The sequence below is a fragment of the Micropterus dolomieu genome, linkage group LG03 (assembly GCF_021292245.1).
Source record: "Micropterus dolomieu isolate WLL.071019.BEF.003 ecotype Adirondacks linkage group LG03, ASM2129224v1, whole genome shotgun sequence".
NCBI classification, from domain to species: Eukaryota; Metazoa; Chordata; class Actinopteri; order Centrarchiformes; family Centrarchidae; genus Micropterus; species Micropterus dolomieu.
Genome location: NC_060152.1, coordinates 50,805 through 69,182, shown reverse-complemented (window position 1 = coordinate 69,182; position 18,378 = coordinate 50,805). Strand labels below are relative to the sequence as shown.

Below are 18,378 nucleotides of genomic sequence, written 5' to 3'. Positions count from 1 at the left end.
TTTAAGCTCTTTATCTTCTGTATTATTCAAAACAGACAAGCAATAAATTATGATATTGTATGACGCAACACAATATTAGATAAAGATTAGATAAAACTACACTGTTCTTTCCTGTAGGCCGGGCTTATATGTTATGATGAAATTAGGTAATGCTTGAATTGCATGAATTATCTTCCAACGAAAAAAAACAAGTGACGCCTCTTGTATTTACTAGACAAGCTTAGAGATTCTCAGACAACACCGGAGTTATTGAACATTTAATAACTAGTAGGGCTAAACGATTAATTGCATTTGCAATATTATTGCGATGTGAATAAACAAGATTGCTGCGCTCTGGTCTCATGACACCCAGGAGTAAAAAATCAACTTTGCACGTTAAGCTGTACCTTGACGGCTTTGAGCTTGACAGAAGCTGATCCTACAAAAAGTTAGTGTCACATAGGGAATAAAAGTAGCACCCGCCACCCAATGGTAGCTTGGTGGTGGGTGAAATCGTCGGGCCATCCGTTGCTTTTATGGACAGAAAAATGCACAACAGAAAGACACGCGTAGTAAGGTAAGCGTATTGTGGCAATCGGTGCCTGCGTCACACACACAGCCGCCAGTCAGCTCAGGAACCAAACTCACAAGTCTGAAAGAGGCCCAGTCCATCCTGAGTTACAGCCTGGTTACAGCCGGTGCTGCTCACCAGCATCGGAGGCTGCGGGGGAGGAGGTGTACTCTGGTGTTGTCGGAGAATTACTAAGCTTGTCTATTAAACATGAGGTGACACTTGGTTTTATTTTCATTGGCCAACTTTTGAACTGAACCTCAACCTGAACCTTTTTTTTTGCTTACTGCAATGTAGGAAGATGGACTCCTAGTAGATTTGAACTGAGACAAGGACTCATTAATTGGTGAACTGTGGGTTTTGTAATGAGTGCTTACTGTATAACACACTGTGGTGAACTTTTCTTGTCGTCTGTAGGAAGGCCTACCTGATGATATTATGTTATTTCACAATTTAACAAAGTTAGGCAGGAAGAGTAAGATGATGTATGAGTATCTTCCATCATAAAACATACAAACCCACTATTATTTAAGGTATTACATACATGTAAAACTAACATCATAAACATTCTGGTAGATCATAAAAGGACAATATATAAGAATAACTTAAATGAAAATGTAAAAGTATTGGCATAATATGTAAATAGCTGTAAATTTATCATTTCTACCCTTTATTTAAATTAGGATATTTTACTATAATTTCATGTTTTTTGGCAGCCGCAGCTGCCAGTCATTAGACCGTATTTTTACGATATTTTTTTTTACAGTGTAGCAAAACATGTTGCAGGTGTGTGAGTGGAAGCGCCCAGAGAAGGTATATAAACGCTGGGTTTCCCTCTCAACTACACCCTGCTACCTGATACTGCTGCAAGTGGAACTCATCTGATCATCACAACAAGGTACGGCTCTTATCTATAGAAACGAGTTTTCATCTGTTCATTATTATTTTTAGTGTTCACTTCCAGGGAAATCCCCTTTTCATGCAGTTCTTTATAATTCCTTGTTTCTGTAAAAATTCCTAAAAATTTTTATTTATCTTATCTCTATCTTATATTTATCCTGTATCACAAAATCGCATTGCTGTAGTAAACACTTTTGAAACTGTATTTTAAGTTTGTAACTAGAATTCACATGCTTATCTATAGTACATTACTTAATTAATATACTGTGTTTACACAGATGGCATCAGCTCTTCATTTCATTGCGGTCCTCTGTTTGACCAGTGGACTGTGTATTGGAGCCAATGTAAGTAATAAAATATTAATCTAAAAAATAGTTTGCTTTTACTGCAATAAAAGGAAGTGAACCTGTATTTTTTTAATTCAAATCTAAAGTTAAAATAGTTAAATAGAAGTAAAGTTAAAATTAAGGTCAATACTGAATATATGTGTGTCTTCACAGGCATCAAGTAAGGCAGAATCAGGTTAGTGCTTCTCAGAGTGGTGGAGGTGAAATACTGTTGCTGCACTTGATCCTAAGATTGCTCGTTACTTAACTGTTTCTAATGTGTCCATAAATGTTGTGCTGAGGAACAATATTCTCAGACCTCCACTGACTTTGGACCATTGGAGGCTTTTTGGATGATTGTCCTTCTAATCATCTACAATTGTGTTATAGATTATTGCTATAAAACCTGCCCTGACGGTTGGACTGTGTTTGGCCAACAATGTTACATGTTCCACAACAGTGAACAGCAGTGGGCTGATGCAGAGGTACGTTTTCAGTTATAACTGCCACACTGTATTTGTGATCACTCAGTTAGTAATGGTCCTCGTATGGAGGTTATTGAATTTACACGGGATCCATTGTTCCGTTTTCCACTGTGTTGGTACAAACAGTTCAAGCATGTTCACATAGTTGTGTTAGGACTTCTCACCTCATCTCTGAGTAATTTTTTTTTTTTTTTGTCTCTTTCTTCAGCGTTTGTGCACTTCTCTCGGTGGGAATCTGGCTTCCCTACAAACCGCAAACGAGTAAAGTTCATCAGAGAGATGATTCGTAAAGTGACTGGTGTAGATAAAGCAGCTTGGGTTGGAGGCTACGATGCAGCAAAGGTGAGCCTTTTAGCAAAACAGGATCTGATTTAGCTGTCCCCTGTGTGCCTGATATTGAATATATACTGTAATTTGTAATGTAACTTTTTGTAATCTGACCAGTGTGATGTGGACTGTTCTTAACAGGACATAACTTTAATTAAACCTTCATAAAGAGCACCAGCTGAAACATGATTGAAAAAAATCCAACCAAATGTATAAACTCTCTGGGTGTGCGTTGAGTTAAAGGCTAAAAAACTCTAGCGCTAGCTAAATGATAATGAATAGAACTGTGGAGTTCAAACCATTAAAAAATAACATTTAAACTGGAAAAACTAACTTATTGTTACTGATCCATGATCAGTTTTCATAGTTTTTTCTTTTACCAAAATAGTTGCTGCTGAAACATGCTCACAGCAACATCTGTGGATTATCTTCAGTAACATGGACATGATTTCTGAAAAAAGGTTTTTGTCATTTCATTCAAGTCATTTTTCATTTCATGTTTTTAGCATCACAAACAAAATTATACATGAGCAGTGGGCATTTCTTCACAATCAGCATGGATAGATGCCACTAGGGGTGAAATAATTTTTTTGTGATTGGCGTGAATTGACACTTAAATACCTCCTTTTTCAGGAGGGGGTGTGGCTGTGGAGTGATGGTTCAAAGTACAACTTCAAAGGCTGGGCTGCAGGAGAACCCAACAACGCTGGTGGAAGAGAGAGCTGTATGGAGATTAACTTTACAGGTACAACTTAATTATCTGACTCATGTTGGATGACCCTCATTGTTGGATGTTTACTTTTCTTACTCTCTGTTTTTCGGTATGTGCTTTCATTTGCAACCATGAATCATGTTATAACGCAGGTTTTTGAGAGTGCTATATGAAGAGAGTCTTACTTAAAGTAAATGCAAACAATATCATTGTGAGAACTTTTCATCTGAGCCCTCTAATGTGCAATTATTATTTCTTTAAAAAAAATCTGTCTTCAGGAAAAGATTATGTCAACGATGCCAACTGTGATATCAACAAATCCATTGTTTGTGGCATGCGCCTGTGAAGATCTACGCCCTACGCCAGGTGCTGACACATCCCCAATGATGATGTCAAAAAAACCCTGATGATGTCACAGTTCTGATAAATTTCAGTTGAATCAATAAACAAATATTTCATGTTCACCTATCTGTCTCACCTCTTTAGTTTGCTATCTCATGCACCACCGAAACTCCCTTCACTCTACTCTTAAAATTTGATATCAGAATGATCTCCATATTTAGAGCATGTACTCAGAGAAGCAAAACAAGACAATGACACTGTGACAGAACAACTTCAAAGTAAAATTGGGAGTCAATAAGTCAACTCATTTTATGAAAAGTTTTTCATTAATACTTTGATTAAAAACCAAAGAGGCATCTTATAAACACTACAGTAGTAGAGAGCAGATTTCAATAGTAAACTCTTTGTTTAGCATACAAATGCAAAGTATAGTGATCATAGTAAACCTGTCAGTTTCCATTTGAGCATTCACACCTGAAAGTCCGCACCAAGGTCAGAACCAAAGTTTTGATACATGTTGTCACATTTGGTTAGTTTTGGTTTGGTTTTATACTGCAATAATGTGAGCGCACTAAAGACCTTTACGGGACAGACTTGCGTCCTGTCGACATCGTCTATGTGGGCTGCGTCTCCCAATACTTGACACTGGTTTGAAAACAGTTCCACAGGTAGCTTTAAAAAGAATGAATGAATGAGGGAGGAACAGATGGATATCATTGCCTCTATATTGTTATTATTATGTCATGAGGCTACTACCTGCAGCACCAACGAGCCCATAGCCAACTCGAGGCTCGTTCAAATTTGTTAAATAAATTTCCTTTTTCTGCAAACATTACATCTTCACCAGCAGGAAAGGAGGAAAAGGCTGCAAGCAATCCTTCTGCACCTCGGTTTGAGACGAGACCAAAGCCGTGCTTCTACAGAGGCTTTCTGTTTCAAAATATGAGCTGTCACCGGAGATTTATAATTGTGTCCTTATTTCAGTGTATTTCCCCGTGCATTTTTTATTGCCGGTTCACATGGGAACCATGTAAACCATGTAAATAGTCTGAAAGTCCGGACCATCCAAAAAATATGGCAAAAACCATAAAATTATAGTAAAATATCCTAATTTAAATAAAGGGTATAAATGAAAAATTTACAGCTATTTACATATTATGCCAATACTTTTACATTTTCATTTAAATTATTCTTATATATTGTCCTTTTATGATCTACCAGAATGTCTATGATGTTAGTTTTACATGTATGTAATACCTTAAATAATAGTGGGTTTGTCTGTAATTTTGGTTCGGATAAAACTGAAAAATCTAAAGGTTCGGACCAAACAACGTAAATGTGAAAGCCCCCTTATGCTCAGTGTGAATGGGTGAATGTGATCTAATGTAAAATTCAATTGAATTGAATTGAATTTTATTTATATAGTGCCAAATCACAACAACAGTTATCTCACAGCGCTTTTCATAAAAGAGCAGGTCTAGACCGAACTCTATGGCGCTTCAAGTGGTCAGAAGACAAGAAAGGCCTATAAAAAAACACACCATTTATATAGATTTTGCTCATGGATAGTGACATTAGTGTCTGAATGAGCACTTAAGAGATCTAATAATAAATACACACACACACACACTCATATATAGTATATATATGTGTATGTATGTGTGGCCGGTCTGGTTGTATTGTTTAGCCAGATCCTGATTTCTCAGCAAAAACAAAGGCAGTGCAGAGATGCACCACAGAAATATGTTGTCAATATTCAACAGCCATAACATTCATCCAATTTTGCAATCTTTGCTCATATTCCAAAATGAGAAACCACGAGCAGACCAGCCAGACATACATATATATATATATATATATATCTTAAGTGCTCATTCAGACAGTAACGTCACTATCCATGAGCAAATATATGGTAAATGGTCTGTGTTTGTATAGCACCTTTCTAGTCGCTTTAATACCACATCACATTCACCCCTTCACAAACATTCAAACTGAGCCTAAGTGCTCAACAAAGAGTTTACTATTGAAATGTTCTATACTATTGTAGTGTTTATAAGATGTCTCTAAGGTTTTTAATCAAGTCATTGTCATTGTTTTGCTTCTCTGTATCTCACATCCCAAACTAGTTGAGTATATGCTCTACATATGGGGTTTATTTTGAGTAGAGAGAGGGAAGCTTCGGTGGTGCATGAGATAGCAATATAAAGAAGTGAGACAGATAGCTGAACATGATATATTTGTTTATTGATTCAACTGAAATAAATCAGAACTGTGACATCACAGTGGGGTTGTGACATCATTGGGGATGTGTCACGCCTGGCGTCGGGCGTAGATCTTCACAGGTGCACCCCACAAACAAAAGGTTTGTTGATATCACAGTTGGCATCGTTGACATAATCTCTTCCTGAGGACAGATTTTTTTTAAAGAATCAATAATTGCACATTAGAGGCCTCAGATACAAAGTTCCCACATTGAAATTGTTTGCATTTTCTCAATTAAGCAAGTAAAACTGTCTTCATATAACACTCAATTTATTATAACATGATTCACAGTTGCAAATGAAAGCACATACTGAACTGAGAGTAAGAAAAGTAAACATCCAAAAATGAGGGGAAAAGCCAACAATAAAAGGTTTCTATCAGATAATTAAGTTGTACCTGCGTAGTTAATCTCCATACAGTTCTCTCTTCCACCAGCGTTATTGGGTTCCCCTGCAGCCCAGCCTTTGAAGTCGTACTTGGAACCATCACTCCACAGCCACACACCCTCCTGAAACAAAAGGTTTTAAGAGAGTTTATACATTTGCTTGGATTTATTTCAATCATGTTTTAGCTGGTGCTTTTTATGAAGGGTTAGTTAAAGTTATGTCCTGTTAAGAACAGTCCACAACACACTGGTCAGATTACAAAAAGGTAGATTACAAACAGAATATACTCAATATCAGGCACACAGGGTGCAGCACACATCATTGAATGGCATTGTTTTAGACAAAAAAATCTCATCATCAAATCATCAACAATTAAAGGCAGTGATAAAAAGAAAAGTCTTCAGTCTTGATTTAAAATAATTGACAGTTACAGCCAACCTGCAGTTTTCTGGAAGTTTGTTTCAGTCTGGGGACAGAGAGCAAACCTGTTCCAGGCGACCTGAGAGGTCTGGATGGTTAATAATGTTGCAGAAGATCAGCACTATATTTCTGCCCTAAACCATTCAGTGCTTTATAAACCAACAGCAGGCTTTTGAAATAAATTATCTGACAGACAGGAAGTCAGTGTAAAGACCTCAGAACTGGAGTGATGTGATCCTATTTTTTGTGTGTTTCCCACAGAATGACAGCAGGGTGGACAGCAGCATTTTTTTTGTCTTAGTAAGGGCTCTAGCAGCATCATTCTGAATCAGCTGCAGCTGTCTGTTAGATTTTTTTAGTGAGACCTGTAAAGACAGAAGTCGAGTCAACTTAAGATAAATGAATGAACAAGTTTTTCCACGTCCTGCAGAGACATAAGTCCTTTAATTCTTAATATATTCTTGATAGTAGGCTGACTGGAATTGTCTTAATGTGGCTGCTAAAATTCAGGTCTGAGTCAAGATTTCTGAGTTGGTTTGTGGTTTTTAACATTAGTGATTAAAGCTGAGAGGTGACTTTTAATCAATCTTCCTTGGCACCAAAAACAATGACTTCAGTTTTATCTTTATTTAATTGAAGAACATTCTGGCACATCCAATTGTTGATTTGTTTAATACAGTTACTCAGCTCCTGTATGGGATCATAGTCCCCTGGGTATATGGTTATTTTGTTTATCAAAATCTGAGCCAGTGGAAGCATGTAGATGTTAAACAGAAGAGGCCCCAGAATGGAGCCTTGGGGAACTCCACAGGTCATTTTTGTTAGCTCAGATGTGTAATTACATACAAGGTAGTCCCTGTCGTTTAAGTAAGATTCAAACCAGTTTAGTACTGTGCCAGAAAATCCCACTCAGTTTTCCAGCCTGGCTAGTAATATGTTATGGTCAACCGTGTCGAAAGCAGCACTGAAATCCAATAATACTAAGACTGAAATTCTACCACTGCCAATGTTGAAGACCTTAACAAGAGCCGTCTCAGTGCTGTGGTGGGGTCGAAATCATGACTGGAAGACATCAAAACAGTTATTTAGTGCCAAGAATAAACAAATTAAACATTACATAAAACCGCTCCTCCAAGAGCTCAGCTTACAGCCCAACATTATGTTACCAACATTAATGAAATTTAATGTTTTAAGAATTTTTGAAATAAAGGAAGTGAACAAAACATATTTTGATCAATAAAACTCTGACACTGTATTTTTAATTCAAAACGAAAGTTCCAAATAGAGGCAAATGCAAAATGATTTCCATACTGAAGGCCAATTCTGTGTCTTCACAGGTATCAAGTGAGACAGAATCAGGTTATTGCTTCTCAGAGTGGTGGAGGTGAAATATTGTAACTGCACTTGATCCTAAGATTGCTCGTTTCTTAACTGTTTTAAATGTGTCCACTGTCCATAAATGTTGTGTTCAGGGACAATATTCTAAGACCTCCACTGGTTTAACATGAACATCAATGTGCCACTAATTGTACAAACAAGATGTTACAGTTAAAGTTAAATAATGTCATCATTATAAAGCACCGCAGAGAGTTTAGTATAGCAATCTTGGAGCCCTAGAGATTAGCTTTTTTATTAGCTTTTTTAAAAAATGTATCTGCTTTCAAATCATCTGAGTTTGGGAAAACATGGTGGGTTTATGAGGTTAGTTGTTGATGATTTGATGATGAGATTTTTGAGTCTAAAACAATGCCATTCAATGATGTGTGCTTAATTTCCAGATAGTCCTTGTTTGTAACTCTTAGTAGATTGCACTGGACTATGAGGTTTAGCAAACATAAATCGCAAACACCCACAGGGTAGCATCACTCCACAGACCCCTGTTTGAATTTCTGAAGTACATGCTGCAGGTGATAGCTATAGGGCCATGTACATAACAGATTACACATGTTTTTTCCTACAATAGTCAAACAATATCATGTGATCATAGAAAAACATGTTGCAGGTGTGTTAGTCGAAGCGCCCAGAGAAGGTATATAAACGCTGGGTTTCCCTCTCAACTACACCCTGCTACCTGCTACTGCTGCAAGTGGAACTCATCTGATCATCACAACAAGGTACGACTCTTATCTATAGAAACAAGTTTTCATCTGTTCGTAATTACTTTTAGTGTTCACTTCCAGGGAAATCCCCTTTTCATGCAGTTCTTTATAAATCCTTGTTTCTGTAAAACTTACAACTTTTGTTATTTTATCTTCCTGTATCACCAAATAGCATTGCTGTCATTTTTATGTTGTAATTAACATTCACATTAAAATAATGCATATACTTATCTACAGTGTATTACTTCATTAACATACTGTCTACACAGATGGCATCAGCTCTTCATTTCATTGCGGTCCTCTGTTTGACCAGTGGGTTGTGTATTGGAGCCAATGTAAGTAATAAAATATAAATTTAATAATAACACCTAAACTTAAAATAACTAACATCAAACCGGTCTTGCAAGAGCTCTACAGTCCCACATTATGTTTTCAACATTAATAAAACTGAACATTTTAAGAATATTTGCAATAAAAGTAAAACACATTTATGATTGAATACTTCTGTGATAAATAAAACTCAGCGTCCTGTCACCTGTATTTTTGAATTCATATCTAAAATGGTGGTGGTGCATAGATAAGATGCTTGCCTTTAGTGTGGGAGACCTGGGTTCTTTTCCCACTGTCAGATATCCACCATTGTGTCCCTGAGCAAGACACTTAACCCCTAGTTCCAGAGGTGTGCGACCTCTGACATGTGTGACAATTGTAAGTTGCTTTGGATAAAAGCATCAGCTAAATAATACTGCCTGCCTGCCTAAAATTGCAAGTAGAGGCAAATCCAAGATGAGTACTGAATATTTCTGTATCTTCACAGGCATCAAGTGAAACAGAATCAGGTTAGTGTTTCTCATGGAGGTGAAATGCTGTTTCCGCACTTGATCCTAAGATTTCTTCTTACTTACCTTTTTCTAATGTGTCCATAAATGTTGTGCTGAGGATCAATATTCTCAGACCTCCACTGACTTTGGATCATTGGAGGCTTTTTGCATGATGGTCCTTCTAATCATCTACAATTGTGTTATAGATCATTGCTATAAAACCTGCCCTGACGGTTGGACTGTGTTTGGCCAACAATGTTACATGTTCCACAACAGTGAACAGCAGTGGGCTGATGCAGAGGTACGTTTTCAGTTATAACTGCCACACTGTATTTGTGATCACTCAGTTAGCAGTAGAAGTATTGAATTTACACAGGATCCATTGTTCTGTTGTCCACTCTGTTGGTGCACACAGTTCGAGACTGTTCACATAGTGATCATATGAAATATATTCTTTCCATCTCTGTTAGTAGTTTTCTTTCTCTTTCTGTCACTTTTGCTTTTCAATTTGTCTCTTTCTTCAGCGTTTGTGCACGTCTTTCGGTGGGAATCTGGCTTCCCTTCAAACCGCAGACGAGTACAAGTTCATCAGAGAGATGATTCGTAAAGTGACTGGTGTAGATAAAGCAGCTTGGGTTGGAGGCTACGATGCAGCAAAGGTGAGCATTTTAGCAAAAAACAGGATCTGATTTAGCTGTCCCCTGTGTGCCTGATATTGATATTCTGTTTGTAATCTACCTTTTTGTAATTTGACCAGTGTTATGTGGACTATTTTTAACAGGACATAACTGTAACCCTTCATAAAAACCACCAGCTAAAACATGATTGAAAAAAATCCAACCAAATGTATAAACTCTCTTAAAACCTTTTTTTTCAGGAGGGTGTGTGGCTGTGGAGTGATGGTTCCAAGTATGCCTTCAAAGGCTGGGCTGCAGGGGAACCCAACAACGCTGGTGGAAGAGAGAACTGTATGGAGATTAACTTTGCAGGTACAACTTAATTATCTGATAGAAACCTTATATTGTTGGCCTTTCCCTTCATTGTTGGATGTTTACTTTTCTTACTCTTTGTTTTTCAGTATGTGCTTTCATTTGCAACTGTGAATCATGTTATAACGCAGGTTTTTGAGAGTGCTATATGAAGAGAGTCTTACTTAAAGTAAAATGCAAACAATATCATTGTGAGAACTTTTCATGTGAGGCCTCTAATGTGCAATTATTGTTTTTTTTTAAAAATCTGTCTTCAGGAAAAGATTATGTCAACGATGCCAACTGTGATATCAACAAATCCATTGTTTGTGGCATGCGCCTGTGAAGATCTACGCCTGACGCCAGGTGCTGAAACTTCCCCAATGATGATGTCAAAAAAACCCTGATGATGTCACAGTTCTGATATATTTTAATTGAATCAATAAACAAATATATCATGTTCAGCTATCTGTCTCACCTCTTTAGTTTGCTATCTCATGCATCACCAAAGCTTCCCTCTCTCTACTCTTAAAATTTGATATCAAAATGATCCCCATATTTAGAGCACATACTATTACTATTTCACCCAAATAGATACAGAGAACAGAGAAGCAAAACAAGACAATGACACTGTGACAGAACAACTTCAAAGTAAAATTGGGAGTCAATAAGTCAACTCATTTATGAAAAGTTTTAATTATAAATATTAATACTTTGATTAAAAAGATTCATCTTATAAATACTACAGCAGTAGAGAACAGATTTCAATAGTAAACTCTTTGGTTTGCATACAAGAGCAAAGTCTAATAATCATAGTAATCCTGTCAGTTTCTATTTGAGCATTTAAGGGGCTTTCAAACCTGAATGTCTGCACCAAGGTCCTATGGGATAAATATCCTGCCATGTTTCAAAACAAAAAAAAAGTTCTGAAAGGTTGAAACTAAGTGTTTTAAAATTCAAAATCTTACCAAAAATGTTTTCCAAGATTGAAAACTAAATTCCCTTTCGCAGGGAACTCTACACTGCGTCGATGAAAACGACTCTATTGGGGAAGCTCCTCGATCACCTGCCTGTGAAGTACGAATGAAACTAATCCAATCCTAATTGGTGTTGTGCCGTGATGTATCATGTTACAGCATACCCAGAAGCATAAAAGGACGCCGGCAAACACACACATCAGCTTTCGCTCTTCAGCAAGCGCTCTCTGTGAAACTGTCCTCTTCTCTGCTGAGCTGTCGGTCGTGAGACTTATTGAATGGCGAGTGAGAAACAGCGGTACACTCAGTGTGTGTACCCCTGCCCTAGATACATGTGGGGACACGCATCAGCTGTGTGTGCATTGTTTAGGAGCACAGGGCCATTTTTGGAAAGGATGGCCAGGCTCGCGGTCCCCATGGCTCGGGTCCCGCTTCCGTTGATCGTGGGGATCCCAAAGGGATCTTGCGGAACGAGGCTGCTGAGGCACTTCCTCGTTCATCGTCCGAGGATTCTGTGGCGCCTGCTCAGGATTCAGAGGCCTGCTCTGCGGCTTCCTCAGCCCGTGGCGACCACCCGATGCCCGAGCTGTCTGCTTCTGAGGAGGTGGACGTGCTCAGCATTGGTAGCGAGGAACGTGAGCCTTGTTCGCCGACTCCGGTTCCCGCTTATAATGAGCTGGTGGAGGTTGTGACGCGGGCTGTGGCCAGGCTCAACATCAGCTGGCCGCAAACTCGGCAGGCTAATCCTTGTCTGAGCAAGCTGGATGACAGATTCCTGCAGCCCCGGTCCCGACCTCAGCGCCAGGGCTTGCCGTTTTTCCCGGATCTTCATGACGAAATCTCCAGATCCTGGGTGAGGCCCCACTCTTTTCGCATCTCATCACCTACGTTATACAATTATATTAATGTGGTGGGTGCGAGAGAGGTGGGTTATGGCAAGATGCCGCCGATGGAGGAAGCTTTAGCGAGCTACCTTTCTCCCAAGGTGGCGTCTTCGCTCAAAGCCCCGGCGTTGCCCAGCAAACTATGCAGAGACACCTCTGCACTGGTGGGCCGGGCTTATATGGCGGCCGATCAGGCTGGTGCGTCCCTGCACTCCATGGCGATTTTGCAGGCGTACCAGGCTGACCTCCTTAAAGACCTGGACGAAGGCGAGGGGCCTTACCCGGCAGATATTTGGAGCTGCGGCGGGCCACGGATTTATCTCTCCGGGCCACTAAGGAGACGGCGCGCGCGCGGTCGGTCACTCCATTGCAGGTCTGGTGGCCACTTTCTGCTGGACGCGCCGCTGTCACCGTCAGGTCTGTTCAGCGACGCGGTTACAGCCGCTCAAGGTCCGGTCTGGGTGGGGTGGCCCAAGCGGCCGTCTCTGGCCGTCCCCTAGCTCCCCCCATCGCCAGGAACAAAAGGAGAGCGTTGCCTCTAGAGCCCCTGCCACGGGAGTCTGGCAACAGAGGAAACGCTCTCAGCCGGAGCCCGACCGCCAGAGGGGCAACCTGAGGGACGTCCTTCAGGCGAGGAGAAGTTCGGGGAAGAGGTCCTGACACGGGGCATGGGACCGCTGGGGCCGCCCCCCTGGCGGTGGAACAACCGAGGTTGTTCTCGCAGCAGAGCCCCCAGGAAAGGGGTGTGGTCCCGCCATCTTTGGCGCTTCGGGTTGCATCGGTTTCAAGCGCATGCACGGCGTGGCGTTCGCCCCAAGGGCGCCGCTTGAGGGGGTCGGGAACAGTGCTCGAAACACCCGCGGCCGGTCTCGAGAGGCCGGTTCCCTTAGTGGATTTTGCAGACGCATGGCGACATCTTCCAAACATCTCACCGTCGGTCCTGAATATAATAAGGTGTGGATCAGGACTGTAGTTCAGTCACCGACCCCCCAAGTTTGCTGGGGTGATGCCGACTACAGTGGTTCCAGAACAGGCTCGGGTTATGGAACAGGAACTACAGGCTCTGCTGGTCAAAGGGGCCGTAGAATGTGTTCCCCTGCCAGACCGGGTTTTACAGCCGGTACTTTATAGTTCCAAAGAAGGACAGCAGGCAGGTCCATTTTAGACCTGAGGCAGTTGAATCACGCCCTGAGAGGTTTCAGGTTCAAGATGCTCACTATTCCCATCATCGTGAATCAAATCAGATCCGGGGATTGGTTTGTTTTTTCATGTCTCCGTCCTTCCATGTCACAGGAGGTTCCTGAGGTTCGCGTTTGGGGGCGACGCGTACCAGTATCGGGTTCTTCCGTTCGGCCTAGCACTCTCTCCCCGCACGTTCACCAAGTGTATGGATGCAGCTCTGGCTCCATTGACGCTTCAGGGCATCCTCATACTGAATTATATAGCCCAGTCTCGAGATATGGCGGTTCGGCATCAAGATGTCGTCCTTGGCCACAGTCAGAATCTGGGGTTGAGACTCAACACGAAAAAGAGCGTGTTGGTACCGGCCCAGAAGACTACCTTTCTGGGCGTGGTGTGGGACTCGGTTACGATGCGGGCACGTATGTATCCCACACGTGTCGAGTCCATCCTGACCGTGGTGTCCAGGATGAAGCTAGGCCAGGCCGTCACTGTGAAGAGCTTCCAAAGGCTGCTGGACCTCATGGCAGCGGCATCCAGCATCATACCTCTGGGCCTTCTGCACATGAGGCCCCTTCAGTGGTGGCTGAAAACCAAGGGCGTTTCACAGCGGGGAAATCTGCTCCGTGTTATCAGGGTCACGCGCAGGTGCCTTCGGCCCCTATTACTGTGGAAGAAACCGTGGTTCCTGTACAAGGGGCCAGTGTTAGGAGCGTTGTGTCGCTGGAATGCCGTCTCGACCGATGCCTCCCTCACCGGCTGGGGCGCCATCACGGACAGACGCTTTGTCCAGGGTCTGTGGCAGGACCATCATCACTCTTGGCATATAAATTGCCTGGAGATGTTGGCTGTGTTCAGGGCTCTGAGAAACTTCCTCCCAGACATCAATAGCTATCACGTCCTGATACGTTCGGACAATACATCGGTGGTAGCTTATCTGAACCGACAAGGGGGACTCTATTCAGACTGGTGCGCCGGATTATTCTCTGGTCCCAGGGGACCTCACGGTCAAGATGGCGTTTCTCTTGGACATCTATTAATAGGGTGGGGAATCTTCAAGCCCTGGCAGTGACGCCAGACTGCTTGGAATTTACCCCCGGCGGAGTGAAGGCCGTCTTGCATCCAAGGTGCCTTCGAGTATGCCGGGTATGCCGTCACATGATACGACATGGCACGACACCAATTAGGATTGGATTAGTTTCATTCATACTTAAGAGGCAGGCGCTCGAGGAGCTTCCCCATAGAGTCGTTTTCAACAACGCAGTGTCTCGTTCCCTCCTCAGGGAACAAGGGTTCCAGTTGTAACCCGAGACGTTTTGCAGGCTTGCAAAGTGTTAAAAAAAATAAAATCTCTGCAAACATTATTTTGTTTTTACAATGTTTCAAATTTGCCACTGTTCTCCCAGTGTATTGGTTTGTTTTCCAGGTTTGAAACCTTGTAAATTGTGATCCGAAAACTGGTGTACTAATGTGTGAAAAAATGTTTTGAAAATCTGAAAACCAAGGATCAAAAGAGCAAAACTTGATTACATTACATTACATTTGCACTCGTATTGCAGACTATTTTTTCAGAGCTGATCTACAAAGCCCCAAAGCAATTTCCATGTGGCCCAGCACATAATCTAATATATATGACAACAAAAGTAGACTGTATGGTGTATAGAAAGAGTGAGCTATATCATTTCCTTCTCATCTTTAGAGTTTCACATGCTCACAAGGCTCAACCCTAACTGTCTGACCTGCAGCCTCTCCCCGCCTCTGTGTGTCTGCAGAGTGCCTCCACCCCACACTTAAACACGTGCGCCAGCACACAGAGCGAAGTCAGCCAGCTGATCAGTGGATATTACCTACGCTGACAACAACTACGCTTGTTAAGTAGGCTACGTGGTGCAATAAAAACTTAGCGAGTAAAAAGCCAATACTTTACCAACACACCTGTTGAATAAACATGAACACGCAAAATGCAATATTTTAATCTGCTCAGTCTCTCATCCACTGCAGCTGTGTTATGGTTTTACACAGGCACAGTGCTAGTTCGGTTAATAGCTAATTGATAAAAACAAGCTAAAGTGAAAGCTGTTTGTCTTTAGTAACTGTTCAGCTTAGTTTGCCAGTACATTAAAATATGGCAAATTATAAACTCAGCTTTAGGAGACAGACCAGCCCTCCTCTCAACCAGCAGCAGCAGAGGCAGAAGGAGGACAGGGAGGGAATGAGTTGTTGATTCTTTCTAAACTTCACTTATTATGTTGTTGTCAGAAATATGATTTATTTTACTGACATTTTAGATTTTTTTCCTTTGCTGTTGTAAATCCTGTTGCTGCTGTAGAAAAAACATTTAGTTAATAAAACATATTGTATTATTTTTTCAAATAATATATGCAATTATTTAATAATAAATAGGACTGATAAGAACATCGATAAAGAACTGAACCAATGAGGATTACCAATACAAGCGTGTCAATAAAATCCTTATGACCCCAACTCGTGAGAAAATGTCCGGCCCATCTCCGTGTCCTGGTTTTAAAAACCATTTACCATATATATAGATTTTAGTCATGGATAGTGAAATTAGTGTCTGAATGAGCACTTAAGAGATCTAGTAATAAGTACACACATACACAAACGCCTAAGTGCTCAACAAAATGTTCTCTACTATTTTAGCGTTTATAAGATGTCCCTTAGGTTTTTAAAAACTAAAAAAAAAAACTTTTTATGAAGAAGAGACAGAGAGCTGAACATGATATATTTTTTTATTGATTCAACTAAAATATAGAAATATATCAGAACTATGACATCATCAGGGGTTTTTTGACATCATCATTGGGGATGTGTCAGCACCTGGCGTAGGGCGTAGATCTTCACAGGCGCATGCCACAAACAATGGATTTGTTGATATCACAGTTGGCATCGTTGACATAATCTTTTCCTGAAGACAGAAAACAAGAAACAATAATTGCACATTAGAGGCCTCAGATGAAAAGTTCTCACAATGACATTGTTTGCATTTTACTTTAAGTAAGACTCTCTTCATATAGCACCCTCAAAAATCTGCATTATAACATGATTCATGGTTGCAAATGAAAGCACATACTGAAAAACAGAGAGTAAGAAAACTAAACATCCAACAATGAAGGGAAAAGCCAACAACATAAGGTTTCTATCAGATAATTAAGTTGTACCTGCAAAGTTAATCTCCATACAGCTCTCTCTTCCACCAGCGTTGTTGGGTTCCCCTGCAGCCCAGCCTTTGAACGCGTACTTGGAACCATCACTCCACAGCCACACACCCTCCTGAAACAAAAGGTTTTAAGAGAGTTTATACATTTGGTTGGATTTATTTCAATCATGTTTTAGCTGGTGGTTTTTATGAAGGGTTACAGTTATGTCGTGTTAAAAATAGTCCACATAACACTGGTCAAATTACAAAAAGGTAGATTACAAACAGAATATCAATATCAGGCACCCAGGGGACAGCTAAATAAGATCCTGTTTTTTGTTAAAAAGGCTCACCTTTGCTGCGTCGTAGCCTCCAACCCAAGCTGCTTTATCTACACCAGTCACTTTACGAATCATCTCTCTGATGAACTTGTACTCGTCTGCGGTTTGTAGGGAAGCCAGATTCCCACCGAAAGACGTGCACAAACGCTGAAGAAAGAGACAAAGTGAGAAACAAAAGTGACAGAAAGAGAAAGAAAACTACTAACAGCGATGGATAAAGAACATCATCAACTAACATCACACTACATGAACATGCTTGAACTGTGTGTACCAACAGAGTGGACAACAGAACAATGGATCCTGTGTAAATTCACTAACCTCCATATGAGGACCATTACTAACTGAGTGATCACAAATACAGTGTGGCAGTTATAACTGAAAACGTACCTCTGCATCAGCCCACTGCTGTTCACTGTTGTGGAACATGTAACATTGTTGGCCAAACACAGTCCAACCGTCAGGGCAAGTTTTATAGCAATGATCTATAATACAATTGTAGATGATTAGAAGGACCATCATTCAAAAAGCCTCTGGTGGTCCAAAGTCAGTGGAGTTCTGAGAATATTGTTCCTCAGCACAACATTTATGGACACATTAGAAACAGTTAAGTAAGAAGAAATCTTAGGACCAAGTGCCGCAACAGCATTTCACCTCCACCACTCTGAGAAACACTAACCTGATTCTGTTTCACTTGATGCCTGTGAAGATACAGAAATATTCAGTATTGAAGTCATCTTGGATTTGCCTCTACTTGCAACTTTAGATTTGAATTAAAAAATACAGGTGACAGGACGCTGAGTTTTATTTATCATAGAAGTAGTCAATCATAAATGTGTTTTGTCCACTTACTTGTATTGCATTCTTAAAATGTTCAGTTTTATTAATGTTGAAAACATAATGTTGGACTGTAGAGCTCTTGCAAGACCAGTTTTATGTTTATTATTAAATTTATATTTTATTACTTACATTGGCTCCAATACACAACCCACTGGTCAAACAGAGGACCGCAATGAAATGAAGAGCTGATGCCATCTGTGTAGACAGTATGTTAATGAAGTAATACACTGTAGATAAGTATATGCATTATTTTAATGTGAATGTTAATTACAACATAAAAATGACAGCAATGCTATTTGGTGATACAGGAAGATAAAATAACAAAAGTTGTAAGTTTTACAGAAACAAGGATTTATAAAGAACTGCATGAAAAGGGGATTTCCCTGGAAGTGAACACTAAAA

At 40.6% G+C, this 18,378-nt stretch overlaps 3 protein-coding genes across 3 annotated transcripts; 2 read left to right on the top strand and 1 right to left on the bottom strand.

Annotated features, from left to right (window-relative positions):
* Positions 1-1,386: 1,386 nt before the first annotated feature.
* On the top strand, positions 1,387-3,764 carry LOC123968588 (galactose-specific lectin nattectin-like). The gene is given in 8 exon segments (XM_046045447.1): positions 1,387-1,448; positions 1,729-1,794; positions 1,951-1,972; positions 2,167-2,261; positions 2,470-2,506; positions 2,509-2,603; positions 3,222-3,333; positions 3,579-3,764. Coding segments are annotated over 7 exon segments (495 nt in total). The 5' UTR covers positions 1,387-1,448; the 3' UTR covers positions 3,647-3,764.
* A 4,997-nt stretch (positions 3,765-8,761) lies between these two features.
* LOC123968590 (galactose-specific lectin nattectin-like) lies at positions 8,762-11,062 on the top strand. Its single transcript, XM_046045448.1, has 7 exons — positions 8,762-8,824; positions 9,079-9,144; positions 9,627-9,648; positions 9,837-9,931; positions 10,155-10,289; positions 10,508-10,619; positions 10,877-11,062. The coding sequence occupies exons 2-7, from the start codon at positions 9,079-9,081 to the stop codon at positions 10,942-10,944; spliced, it is 498 nt and encodes a 165-aa protein (XP_045901404.1). The 5' UTR covers positions 8,762-8,824; the 3' UTR covers positions 10,945-11,062.
* A 5,382-nt stretch (positions 11,063-16,444) lies between these two features.
* On the bottom strand, positions 16,445-18,171 carry LOC123967978 (galactose-specific lectin nattectin-like). Its single transcript, XM_046044414.1, has 6 exons — positions 18,106-18,171; positions 17,816-17,837; positions 17,527-17,621; positions 17,152-17,286; positions 16,821-16,932; positions 16,445-16,567 (listed from the first exon to the last, which is right to left on the bottom strand). Exons 1-6 carry the CDS (start codon positions 18,169-18,171, stop codon positions 16,500-16,502), a joined length of 498 nt encoding a protein of 165 aa, XP_045900370.1. The 3' UTR covers positions 16,445-16,499.
* Between the last annotated feature and the right edge of the window lie 207 nt (positions 18,172-18,378).